The sequence below is a fragment of the Carcharodon carcharias genome, chromosome 19, assembly GCF_017639515.1.
Source record: "Carcharodon carcharias isolate sCarCar2 chromosome 19, sCarCar2.pri, whole genome shotgun sequence".
Taxonomy (NCBI): domain Eukaryota; kingdom Metazoa; phylum Chordata; class Chondrichthyes; order Lamniformes; family Lamnidae; genus Carcharodon; species Carcharodon carcharias.
In genome coordinates, this window is record NC_054485.1 from 88,816,448 (window position 1) to 88,830,527 (window position 14,080).

At 44.6% G+C, this 14,080-nt stretch overlaps 1 protein-coding gene across 1 annotated transcript in view; it reads left to right on the top strand.

The window, feature by feature from the left end:
* The window catches only part of LOC121291273 (complement C4-like), a 104,299-nt gene that overhangs the window by 20,880 nt on the left and 69,339 nt on the right, over positions 1 to 14,080 (top strand). Inside the window, exons 6-10 of the mRNA XM_041212343.1 lie at positions 606 to 688; positions 2,350 to 2,437; positions 3,245 to 3,350; positions 4,318 to 4,447; positions 10,872 to 10,987. Coding sequence (XP_041068277.1) covers positions 606 to 688; positions 2,350 to 2,437; positions 3,245 to 3,350; positions 4,318 to 4,447; positions 10,872 to 10,987 — 523 coding nt within the window. The remainder of the gene's footprint in view (positions 1 to 605; positions 689 to 2,349; positions 2,438 to 3,244; positions 3,351 to 4,317; positions 4,448 to 10,871; positions 10,988 to 14,080) is intronic.

Genomic DNA, 14,080 nt, shown 5'->3' on the forward strand with positions numbered 1-14,080 from the left:
TTCCCATTATGATATTACTGAGACTACAAATCAAAATCTATACAAGTGAAGCAATGTGCTCATTGGAATATAAGGGAAGATTTAGAGGGCTCTGGGGAAACTAATTGGACAGTGCCCTGGGCGAACTGACACTTGCGCGATAGACTTGTTGGGAGTTGGACTCCATACTAAACCCCAGAGTAAGAAAATTCCTGTTCGGGGAATGATCTTGTTAGCAATTAGGATAATCACTAATTTAAAATATAAACTAGCAAGTTTTATTGAACAACAAAGATTATGGGTGATTATTACCTGAGCTTCCTAGAACATTGAGCTGAATATTGAGAGAATAGTGTCTGACCTATAGCTTTCAAAACAGATAGTTCATGCAGATGGCGAGCCTGAATGCCAAGAGCAGAGAACTAACCACAGGAAATATAATTTGCACCAATTTTAGGAAGAATTAGATATCAGGAAGAGTGTTTAACTGGTGCCCGATGCAAAACGTTGATTTATTGTGATCAGCTAAGCCGAATTTCTGCACTAGTCCATCATCCAGGTATAACTGTTATAAGATAAAGTCGGGAAAAGCACTGAAGATTTTTCTGTTTACCTTTCCTAAACAGGCCCGGAATTTGGAGAATTGAGGCGCAGTTTAGCGATTCTCCAATGTCCATGGTATCCGTGCAATTTGAGGTCAAGGAATTCGGTAATATTCTTTTAACGTTCATATTTTGAGGGAGAAAAATATATTTTCTCAGTTTCTTGTCCGAGACTTGTTTCAATACAGAATTTTATATCCATAAAGTTAAGGGAGAGAATAATTTCAATCAAACAGTTGTTCTACTTACATCCATGCCTGGGGCTAAGCTCAATTTTGTTTCCTTGAGGAATAAAGTTCATGAACTGAACTTGTACTAACTGGCGCAAATTGCGTGGTATCAGAATAGATTATAATCCCCTCTCCCCTGTATTTTCACCTTCATTGAAGTAAATGGGAATGTAGATCAGGGTATGTGAATAGGCTTGTAATTCACTACCACTCCTTTTTCCAACTAGCCACAGAAGCGAATATGAATCCAAGCAGTTTATTGCCTGCTAGTCATGCGACCGGCTAATTTTTGACTTCTATTGGCAGCTTTGAAGCTTCAGATTGAGTCGCTCCACTCCCTAATAAGGCTGGGTCCATCCGGCCCAACTATCTATATATTTCTGTGGAGCCGGCAGTGTGTACCATACACAAGTAGCACAGCAGCAACTCACCAAGTCTCCTTCGACAGCACCTTCCAAACCACCCAGAAACAAAAACAAGGACAGCAGGCGCATGGAAACACCACCACCTGCACCACCAGGGCACACACCATCTGACTTGGAACTATATATCTGTTCCCTCAGTGTCGCCGTGTTAAAATCCTCGAACTCCCTCACAAACAGCAGCTCACCACCACCTTCAAAAGTGCAACACTTGCTGACCGAGCCAACGATGCCCATATCCTGTGTAAGAATATCTGTCTGTCTCTATCCATCTGTCAGACTGCCACTATCCGTCTGCCACTACCCGTCTGCCACTACCCGTCTGTCTATTTATCTGTTGATCGGCCGCCTGCTTATCTACCTAACCTACCCATTCAGCGTTTGGTTTCAGGGAAGTATGTGTATAAGTGCGTTACATCATGAAAGACTTGATGAACGCATTAGAATTAGATATTCCTGTTTCTTTCGTGATCGGGAAGCACAGACCACAGCCAGGGCTATTGTACTCTAGGTGACGCTGTTAAAGGGGGATGTCGAACTACCTGCCCATTGTAGACATGGCTACTTCCCCATTCCATTAACTACAATAGAAATCAGTACCCAGCAATGAGTATAAGGGTCGGCAAGTTGAGCATCACGGGAGTTGCATAATCATCCACAGTAAAAAGTAGCTATACTATCCATTACAACGCCGGGGCAAAGTTATTTCAAAGGCATTTGCGCATTCCATAATGTAGAAAGTCTTGAGTATCATATCAAGCTCTTAGAATGTAATGTCTATTGTGGATGTTTTAATGTATCGTGTGGGTAATTTCAGGTTTTGGTAATGTGAGACATGTAATATCCGATCGACATTCTGTTGACCAGAATAGAAAGGAAAAGCGAGGGAGCTGTATAACCCGTGAATGACCCATTATCGCCCGTTTTAGATTATGGCCGAAAGTTAAAATTACGTTCAGCCATTTTGTGGTTAATATTCCAAGTAGGGAATATAAACACACTGCGCGCTTTAATGCGGAAACAAACAACCCTGTTCAATGTAAGAATTGCATTTTCCATTAAGTTAAATGCTACAAATATATTCGGCACTGTATTTGATTCAATCCTCTTTCAAAGTTCTCCCTAGCTTCAAGGTCGAGGTGAAGTCAGAAGAAATGTTTTATCTGGTAACAAGGGACAAATTCAATTTCAAAGTTTCGGCAGAGTGAGTACAATATCGTTCTCTGATTCAATGCTGCCTGCTTGCCCTATTTGCATTGGTTACGGAAATGAAAACCAGGAAGACCCTGCAACAGGCGGCCAATGCCTAACAGCCGGCTCTCAGGCGCAAGCCTGAAAATCGCTCCTATTCAGTTTCAGCTCAAAACTTGTCAGGAAATGAGCGTTAATGGTGAGGCAGCATTTAGCGCATGTCAGTATTCACCTCAAGAATGACCTTTTCTCCAGAACTCCCATCTCTTCCATTGACGACCGTACCATGATTGCGTTGGATGGGGAAATTCAGGGCTTTGATAAAACAGGGATCTAGTCATTAGGGTTCCCACCGCACCCCACCAACACCCCCACCACCGCCCCCCCCCCCCCCCCCCCCCCCATTCCCTCCCCGCCCCCACCACCAACACAAGTTAATTTGCCCAGGCCCGACGAGATATTAGAGAGCAACTAGTCGAGAAGCAAAAAATGCTGCAGATGCTGAACATATGAAAAAATAAAGCCCAGAAAATTCTAGAAATGTTCAGCAGGCCTCGCCAGCATTCGTGGCGAGAGGAGCAAAGTTAGCGTTTCAAACCTGTCGTCAGAAATCAGGTCAGAGGCAACACATGTTAGTCGTTTTTCTCTCACCATAGACGTGGCCTGAGCTGTTTTTTTAATTTTATGTAAGAAATTAGGGAACTCCACACAGACGAAAGAGCTAAACCGTAAACTGTTGGGCTGTGTTGCTCTGCCGGGATTTTTATTGAGTCAATGTTTGGTATATTTCAAGTAATGCGCCTCCTGGTGTTTGTTAAAGCTACACATACGGAAAACCAGTGGAAGGAATGGCCTATGTGAGATTCGGGGTTATTGATGAAACAGACAAGGAGGAGTACCTACGGGGACTTGAAAAGCAACTGCAGGTGAAAGTATCCGGACTCGCCACCTTCAGAAAATGACGGGAATAAGCTGAAAGTACTGCACGAGAAATGGCAATTTGTTATTTTAATTCTGACGAAGAAGTTAGTGTCATCAAGTTGCCTTCATCCAGTAATTGCAGACACCGTGACCCTAATAAATAAACGCCATTGTTAGAATACAAGGAGAGGGGGGATATACTGACACGATCAAGTGGCAGGGATCAGGGACCAGTAGCCGAGACAGAGAAACCCCCCTTTGGGCCTGCAAAAGTTATGTCCTCCCAGACCCATCTCTTTCCAGCCACTGATTTTATCCAAGGTGTGTAATTTCAGATTTAGGGTATATCCGAAATCCTCCAGCATAATTTCAATGTAAAGAAGAGGTAGCCGTAAATCGTAGGTAATAATGCAGCCGGGATGAAATGTGTCTTTGGTACTGATGCGAATAGCGAATCGGCCGCCTGTTTTACGCCCGGCCTGATTTTATCAATCATTGAATTCAATGGATCATAAAATTGGGGAGGGAGTTGGGCGATGGTTGGGGTGGGGGTGTAAAGCAGGCGACCGGTTCTTATTGCTTGTTTTACTTTATTGCCCGGGGCGTCTTTCGCTCCATGGACGTTTGTTTAAGGTTCGTGCTCCGGCTGTTACCGGGTATTAGCCCAGTTATCTATTAATGTGTGCACTAGAATCTGATGGAATCTCTGGCCTTAGGAGAGTCCGGCACCAAGAGTCTCCTCCGAAATTCCAAGGTCAGCTATTTTAACAAGGCCCATTACCGTTCGTTTTAAGAGCAGTTTAGGCCGATGTTCGCCGTTAAATTCTGAATCATAAGACCGGTGACATTTTGAGGGTACAGCCTCATAAGCAATATAAATATTGGGAATCGGGACCAAGGAGGGAACGTTGATATAAAGTAAAGGCCACTGAATTAGAATCGGCTAATGTGCTCATTGATTATCCTTTCTAGATCAAGGGCGGGGTGGCGGAGTCCTCCCTAACGACAGCAGAGCTCTCAGAAACAATCAAACCTCTGCAAACGGTCCACGATCTTGTGGGGCACCGACTCTATATGGCAGTAACAGTTTTCGAAATATCCAGTAAGTGGCTCTTTCCAACTTTATAACTCGTTTAATCGATGGCCTCAATGAAGTGGCCGAAGTTGCCGTGGGCCCGTTTATTGCCCTCTCATATTTGCCCTGAAATGTGTTGGTGGGTCGCATTCTGCCCTTGTGGCAATTACCAATCATCGGTGGCAGGAAGGCGTGTGGTTTAAAGCGGGACCTGAGCCGAGTCCTGTACGATGTTGTATTCACCTTAGGACGGTGGAAGTTGCTGTTTGGACCGGGGATCAGATGATTACGTTTTCTGCCGCAGCAGCAGAGCTGAGCACGAATGCGCCCAGGCCACAGGCTGTAATTCTCAGGCTACAGCAATTTTCGTTGATGGGATGGGGAGGCGTCGCTGGCTGAGTCCAGCAATTTATTGCCCCATCCCTAACTCAGTGGCTTGCGATAGGCCATTTTATAGTCAACCACATTGCTGTGGTTCTGGAGTCACGTGTAGGCTAGACCAGGTAAGGACGGTAGATTTCTTTCCCTAAAGGACATTAGTGAACCAGATGGATTTTAGGACAATCGACAATGGTTATCATTTTTATTGAATTCAATGTCGCCAACTGCTGTGATAGGATTCGAACCCGTGTACCTAGGGCATTACCATAGGTCTCTGGTCCAGTGACACTACCACTAGCATTAACATTGTTAACATAGTTTTTTTTTAATTGTTAGCTGCACGTTTATTTAATGTTTCATTATTTCATCTTTATATGGCGCAAAATCCGTTTGGGTACACAGGCAATTGTGCAATGCGAAAGAACTCAGATTACACATAGATCCCAAGCATAATAATAGCTGGGTCATAATGACTAAACTGAAATTGGGGTGGGCTGAGGGGGGAATAGAATGGACACAGTGCAAGTATTCGCAACAAAGCATTATAATTAAGAAATAGGCTCTAGGTGTCTAGATTGTTCGACCCTATTGTGGCCTTGGCTTACTTCTTTCCCTCAATCTGCCAATTATTTCCCACTTTCTAATATTGGTGCAAGGTCACTGTGGGAAGTTGACAACTTGGAATCATCATCCGCGATTCGTGCAGAACCTCCACCTGTTTTTTTAACCATATATTGATCATTCGCATCAAGTTTCATTTTTTCAAATTTTTTCTTCCTATAGTTTGGCCTCTTTTTCTTACTGAAGCTTTTCTTTTGCCAAGCGCTTCACTTTGACTTTGAATGAAGAATGAACTCCGAAATAGGGTCATACGGTCTCGAAGCGTCAACTCTGTTTTTCTCTCTCCACAGATGCTGTCAGACCTGTTATTGTTTCGGATTTCCAGTATCCGCAGTATTTTATCTTTTATTTTAATCTGTCGAGTTCTGCGATGCTCCATGCTCGTGTTTCCTATCGGAAATGGTGCAAAATGTAGCTGTAAATCCAGCCCCTCGCATTCAACTGACCTAGGGCATTCCGACTTCCGGCCTGCCATTGTTGCGCGCCCGATAATAGGACCATTGCCGCAATCAGCGGTAAGGGCGGTTTACGGACCGTCATCCCGTCCCATGAGTGCTGGAGGGCGGGATGTCCAGCCCTGGAGCCTGGAACAAGGTAATGGCCAGCATCTTAAAGGGCTCCCTCGCACTTGACAGTGTCAGGTGACCCATCAGCTAACCAATCGAGTGCATCTACTATACAGAGTGAAGATTTATGCATCTTCCAGTCTGGTCAGGTAAGTCAATTTAAATATTTAGTAAAATAAAAAGTAAATACTCCGGATGCTGCAAAAGAAAACCCAGAAAATGATGCAAAAACTCAGCAGGTCTGGCGGAATCTGTTGGGAGACAAAGAGTTAACGTATCGAGTCTGTATGACTCTTCTTCATAATCAAAAGAGGTTGAAATATTTCCTCTACATTGGAGAGACCAAAGGCAGACTGGGTGACCGCTTTGCAGAACACCTTCGGTCTATCCACAAGCATTACCCAAACCTCCCAGTCACTTGCCATTTCAACACTCCACCCTGCTCTCATGCCCACATGTCCATCCTTGGCCTGCTGTATTGTTCCAGTGAAGCTCAAAGCAAACTGGAGGAACAGCACCTCATCTTCCGACTAGGCACTTTACAGCCTTCCGGACTGAATCAATTTTAGATCATGAACTCTCTCCTCCATCCCCAACCCCTTTCCGTTTCTTCCCTTTCCTTTTTGTTTTTCTGAATAATTTATATAGAATTTTCTTTTCCCACCTAGTTCAATTATTTTTAAGTGTATTTCCACCCATTGTTTTATCTCTACCTTTTAGGCTTTTTAGTATTCCTTCACCCCACCCCACCCCCACTAGAGCTATTTATACCTTGTTTGTCCTGCTTTCTACTCTTAATTAGCACATTCCTTTAGATAATATCACCACCTTCAACACCTCTTTGTCCTTTTGTATGTGACATCTTTTGATTATCTCCACCTGTTACTGGTTTCTTGTCCCAACAAACTACCCCTCCCCACCCACCCCACCCCCCCAACTTAAACCAGCTTATATTTCACCCCTTTCCTATTTTTACTTAGTTCTGTTGAAGGGTCATGACGACTCGAAATGTCAACTGTGCTCTTCTCCACTGATGCTGCCAGACCTGCTGGGTTTTTCCAGGTATTTCTGTTTCTGTTTTTGTTTTGAAATATGTTGGGTTTTATACTGTTAAAGAGAGAGTGAAATAGGTGGAGAGAAATAGGTGAGGTGTAGATAGAACCTCAGGAGAGATTTGACAAATATCTCATGGACACAAGACAAAAGGAGTGGTAATAATAGTGTTAAAGACTAAGGCAGTTGCTGAATGTTGCATAAAGATCAGATAGAAGAATATGTTAATAACAGAACAAGGGTCAGGGCTCTCTGAATGTAAAACATGCACTTTGAACAAAGTACAGATTGGCCCTGTGGGGGGATGGCATTGGGAAAAGAATATCAAAACAGAGGATAGAGTTCATGGTCTGAAGTTGTTGAACTCAATGTCAAGTCCTGAAATCTGTAAAGTTCCCAGTCCCCAAAGCAAACTAGAACTGCACCTCATCTTCCGATTAGAAATTTTACAACCTTCTGCACTTAACAATGAGTTCAACATATTCAGACATGAACTCTACCCTCCATGTTGAAATCCACTTCTCCAAAAGACCAGACTGTAACTTGTTTTTATGTTTTGCTTTCAGAGAGTGATTGCCCTTGTTCTGTTATTAACACATTCTGCTATCTGACCTTTATGCAACTTTTAGAATCTGCCTTAGTCTTTAACATTATCATTAGCACTCCCAATGTTTTGCATCCATGACATCTTTGTCAAATCTCTCCTGAGGTCCTGCCAATCCCTGACCTATTTTGTTCCACCTGCTCCACTACCACCACATCCACCCCGCCCCATCCCCCTCCCCCCCTGCACCCACACCCCCCCCCCCCACCCCCCCCAGCTCTTCAACAGTATAAAACCCCTCATATTTATACCTCCACTCGGCTCTAAAGGAGAGTCACATGGGCTCAAAATGTTACCTCTGTTTCTCTCTCCACAGATGCTACTAGGCCTGCTGAGTATTTCCCAGCATTCTTTTTTTAATTTTAATTTTTAGCTAATATCTGCCAACCACGTCAAATTTCATAGATGGCAGAAGTTTTAAAATTCAGCAAGTCTGCCACATTTTGGCAATGAGGAGTTGTACATTTATTACATTATTCCATGCATAGATGTCTGCACCATTTGATTGGTGGGAGGGGTGGACGGGGTATTCTAGAGAGAGCAAAGCTGCCTCCAGACTCAGTGAGGCCACCCTTGCCATAGAAAGTAAACTTCACCAGCTCATGCCAAGTGCTGGGGAGAGAAGGAAGCCCAGGCAGAGTCGTACTGCATGGGAGGAGGTGGCCGACAAGGTCAATAGGGTTAACTTGGTGAGGAGGACCTAGTCCCAGTGCCACAAAAGGCTCAATGACCTCATGAGTTCAGTTGCAGATAGTTGTACCTCTGCCTGTATACCCTTGGGGTGGCATGAGTTCATGTGCTGTTGAGGGTTCTGGGTTCCCCTTGACCCTTGGGGTCTGGCACTGCAGGATACAACCACAGCATCCTGGATCTTTCTGTGTTCCCTTCTTCTTCTCACCCTTCTCTCCCCTCCTTCTCCCTTCCTCACTGAAAGTTGTCTGGAACTGAGACGACAAGCCCCATCTGTCTCAGGCACATTTCACCAGGCACCCCTAAACAATGGACAGGAAAATAATCCATCAAAAGAGCCCTCTGAAGCAATGGAGAGTTCTCCTCATGAGTAATATCCCAATGACTCCTCTGTCTACTCAAATGAGCAGCCCCTGCAGTCAATAGATTTTGAGCTACAACGCTGAGACTCTGGTTTCATTTTTAAAAAAAATATATATTTTTTTTTTAATATATAAAGTTCCTCCCTAGGGAGGGGAGGAGGGGAGAGAGGTAGAAATAACCTCCCCCCTTTTACACAGGAGAGGAGAGGAGGGAGAGGAGTAGAGGACAGGGAGGCACAGGAGGGAAAGGGGAAAGTCCAGGTGGGTGTCTCCGATGGAAAATGGATGTTGGGTGAGGGCTCAGTGATCTTTCGGCAGGGGGAGGCGATGCCTTCAGCCAATACTGGCCTATACTGGGAAAGGGCTGAGGTGGTGGAGGGGTGTCAGCAAGATATTCCAACACACACACACACCCTCTCTGTCTTCCCTCAGTCCCTGGGCAGTCTTCTGGCCTCCCCCTACAAAACACAGTCTTTGAAAGCCCCCACCTTAACAAAACAAAATCTTCAGATACCCACCTAGGATGTTGCTTAAAAGTCAGTCCTGGCCTCCTGGCCTTCCTGTCCTGTAGCAGCAGCAGCTGTTCTTTTCTCTCCCTCTCTCTCCTTTGGCCCCACAGAGGCAGGGGCAGCAGCAGCACTGGAGCAGCAGAAGCAGCAACAACAGGAGAAGCAGCAACCCTCAATTGCAGCAACAGCAGGAACAGCAACACTAAGGAGAAGCACCAAACACCACCTTCTCTCCTCAGTGTCTGGAATCTTTTGAAATCTTTTGAGTTAAACCAATCAAACCAAATCAACAAAATGAAGGACAAATCAAGCACAGCCCCTAATTCAGGTCAGCTGTAAAACTAAAGACAAAATTTAAAGGAAACTTACAACTTTAAACCAAAATGAGATTAAGGAGGTCAATAAAGCACCCCAGTCCCCACGGTGCCCACCGGGCACAGAAGGCCTCGAGGGTGCCGGCAGACACCGCGTGCTCCCTCTCCAAAGACACCCGGCCACAAACATAGCCGCGGAAAGACTCTGGTTTCAGCTGCAGTTTTAAAACCCGCCCAAACAAGCTTGCCTTTAAAAAAAACTGGATTCCCCACCTGTCGTTAATCTCGCCCCAAATGGGTGATTATTGTCTTTTAACCCTATTATTGCAGTGAAGTAGGTTGTTAATTAGCTCAATTGCCTTTTAAATTGATATTTAATTAACTCGGGCGGCTTCCTGACTTTTTGACCTGCCCGCATGCTGCATTATCAGGAACCGGCATGATGATGTCGTACACCCCATAACACACTCCGCAATGCGGGAAACGCTCCCGATCTCGGAGCATGAAATTCAGCCCCAACTAGTGGGAGCTGGCGGCCCAAATGAACATTGTTAACATAGTGTTATTAAGTTGATCAGTGGTTCCTGAAATTGTTTTATTGTTATGTTTTGCAGAGGAATGACGATGTAGTTGTAATGTCACTGGACTGGTAATGTAGAAGCCCAACTAATGCTTTGGGGTCATGCAAATCCCATGATAGCACCTCGTGGAGTTTAAGTTCAAGTAATAAAATCTAGAATATAAAGCTAGTTTCAGTAATGGTGACCATCATTAATTGTCTTAAATTAAAAACCACACCTGGTTCGCTAATGTCCTTTAGGAAAGGAAATCTGCCATCCTTACCTGGTCTGGCCTACATGTGACTCCAGACCCCACAGCAATGTGGAACCACCCTCTGCAATAGCCTAGCAAGCCATTCAGTTCAAGGGCAACTAGGGACGGGCGACAAATGTTGGCCTTGATAGTGACGCCCACATCCTGTGCAAGAATAAAGAGAAAAATATTTGTAGCAAAAAAATGGGCACCTACTCAAGGGCATGATGGTTCTCGTGCATTGTGATTACCTCAATTGGCATGGCATCGAATGGCATATGTATCATATGGAGATGGAGTCTAATCAGGTTAATTTTATCAATCATCATTGCTGCATCAGCTATAAGTTTCTCCCCAAAGTTACTGGGTGAATTGATTTAACAGAAATAAAATGATTGCCACTAAACATAAACATACTGATTGCAATTAAACATAATTAACAAAAATTAAAGAAAAAATATCAGTAACTTTGAAATGAAACAAATCATAAAAATACAATAATAAATTAAAATACATGCATCCTTCGATTTTCCCATAGGTGGACAAATGGAGGAAGTTGAACTCAGAAATATAAAGTTTGTCTCCTCACCATATGTGATTGATTTGTCAAAGACCAGCGGCTACTTCATACCCAGAGTTCCATTTGCTATACTGGTATGTATCAATACAGCGGGTTGAAACAGTGTGTAACCTATTCAGCCATTTCTAACTCTTCATTAGCTTCTATATTTTTGTGTTCAGTAAGGCGAGGGATATTGTTAGGAAGAAACTACACAATTGCAAGTTATTATTATCGACATGGAGCACTATTATGGGCAAGCAAGCAATGGAGATTGACATCCCTTCAGCACTGTCCTTCAGAAGATGATTCCCAAATGTTCTAGCCTGGCATTTCAATTTGTCACCCACTGATCACACAATGTCCCTGAAGAATAGGGAAGATTTTCATTGAACTCCCCAGGAGTGGGCATGATGGCAGGCAAGAGGGTAGGGTGGTGAAAATCGAATGGGAGTACCCAGCGCTGAATTTCCAGAATCAGGAAAACTGGCCCCAATTCAGTTGGAGAGGGGAGGGCCCGACGCAGGTATCCCACCCATTGGCAGAGGCCCATAAATGAGCCACTTGGTACCAGTTCCCCCTGAGCCCACCAGAATTCAGTGATGGCTCATGGATTAAATGGGATTTGCATTCTCCCAAAGGGCGGGAAGTGGGCAGTTCATTTGTTGTCAGGCATTCAGAGCCCGATTGAGGACCCAGCATTGGGAGGTGGGCCACCGACAGCAATCCACATGCTCTTGCCTTCAATCCCCCTGCCCCATCTCTCCAAGCACGTCCGTCCTGCGACCCACATCCCACCCCACGCACCTGCAGAGATCCAGGGGCAATCCTTGGGTTTGGCTTGGACTATTTTCAGCGGCAGCTATCGCTCCAGATGCTGCAGTCAGCAATGGAGAGCTGCCATCCTATTTTTTTATTCAATCACGGGATGTGGGCCTCACTAGCTAGGCTAGCATTTATTGCCCATCCCTAATTGCCCTTGAGAAGGTGGTGGTGAGCTGTCTTCTTGAACCACTGCAGTCCATGTGGCGTAGGTACACCCACAGTGCTGTTAGGAAGGGAGTTCCAGGATTTTGACCCAGTGGCAGCGAAGGACCCACAATATACTTCCAAGTCAGGGTGGAGAGTTACTTGGAGCGGAACTTCCAGGTGGTAGTGTTCTCAAACATCTGCTGCCCCTGTCTTTTTAGATGGGAGTGGTTGTGGATTTGGAGGGTGCTGTCTAATAGTCTTGGTGAATTCCTATAGTGCATTTTGTAGATGGTACATACTGTTGCTACTATGCATCGGTGGTGAAGGGAGTGAATGTTTGTGGATGTGGTGCCAATCAAGCAGGTTGCTTTGTCCTGAATGTTGCCCAACTTCTTCAGTGTTGTGGGAGCTGCATTCATCCAGGCAAGTGGGGAGTATTCCATCACACTCCTGACTTGTGCCTTGTAGATAGTGGACAGGCTTTGGGGAGTCAGGAAGTAAGTTACTCATCCTATAATCCTTAGCCTCTGACCTGCTTTTGTAGCCACAGTATTTATATGGCTAACCTGATTGGCTGGCAGCTCTCAGGGGTGGTATTCCCGCTCTCTGGGGTGCAAAATGCTGCGGAAGGCCTGACGCTTGCCTGAGGACAATTAAATTGTGTCGGGCCTCCACCACAGAAGTGACACGGGAGTCCCACTGGTTCTCCAACCAGTGTGGGTGGTGTGGCCGAGGGGGTGAGTGGAGCAAGTGTAGGCGGATGGGAAACCCCTCAGGAACTGAATCCAGACCATCGTCAATCTGTAGTTATTGCTGCTGAATTGGAAACAGTCTTGAGCTGTGCAATAGTGCTCATCATAAGCATTGAACTGACATTTCCACAAGACTTCTTGATTTCATGAAATAAATTTGGTGAAAGTTCAACCAAAATCCCAATGATGTACATGGCCTTTCCACCAATTCTCCTACTGGCTGCCAATAACCAGGATTACAGAACAACCAAGAATTCCAGTTGCGAATTTCTATATGCCTGCAAAATAAGATTAAATCAAGAAGTAAAGGATATTATATTTTGCTATACCACTATTGCAAAAAGGCAACCATTTTTGCCTTCCATACATAAATAAAGGGCATCATTGGATGTTGATGGAAGTAATATTTTGCTGGAGAAAGTCCATAGCTTGTGGTTAGTTTGTGGACTTGAAATGGCAGAGGGGCATGGGTAAAGCATGTCACTGGCAAGAGATCAATTGATGAACAATGCCAAATAAGAACAGGAAATAGCGAAGATACTCAACAGACCAGGTGGCAGTTGTAGACAGGGAAAATGAGTGAAAGGTTGAAGTTGATGACCTGTGATCCAAGCTGGAAGAAGTTGGAGATTCAGCAGTTACAGAGTAACATGTAGAAAGCAAGGAAACTTAGGGAGGACAGAAGAAAATGGAAGATTTATGGAACGGTGGAGGCAGGGAAAATTAAGTGACAGAGGGATAATAGTGTAGGGCAAAAGGAAGTGGTTGTGTGTTAATATAGTATCAGAATCACAGAAACTGTTTGACACAGAAAAAGGCCACTCAACCTACCCTGGTTGAGCCAGTCAACCAAGAGCTACCCAATTTAATCCCACCTTCCGGCATTTGGTCCGAAGCCCTGCAGGTCACAGCTATTCAAGAAGCCATTCAAGACTTTTTTAAATGTGCTGAGCATTTCTGCCTCTGCTGTCCAATCAAGCAGTGGGTTCCTGGTCTCCACCACCCTCTGGGTGAAAAAAATCTTTCTTAATCTCCCTCTAATCCTTCTGCCAAGTGCATTAGGACTATAAAAACAAAAAACTGCGGATGCTGGAAACCCAAAACAAAAACAGAAATACCTGGAAAAACTCAGCAGGTCTGGCAGCATCGGCGGAGGAGAGCATTGTTGCCGTTTCGAGTCCTCACGAGGACTCGAAATGTCAACTTTGCTCTTCTCCGCTGATGCTGCCAGACCTGCTGAGTTTTTCCAGGTATCTGTTTTTGTTTTGCTTTAGGACTATGCTCCCTGGTTTTGATCCATCTGCTAAGGTAAATATGTCGTCCCTATTTATTCTATCTAGGCAACTCATAATTTTAAACACATTGCTTACATCACACCCTCACCCCTTAACCCCCTTCTCCATTCAAAAAAAAACCCTTATCCCATAATATATTAACTCATGGTTAAACTGTTCCAGTCCTGGC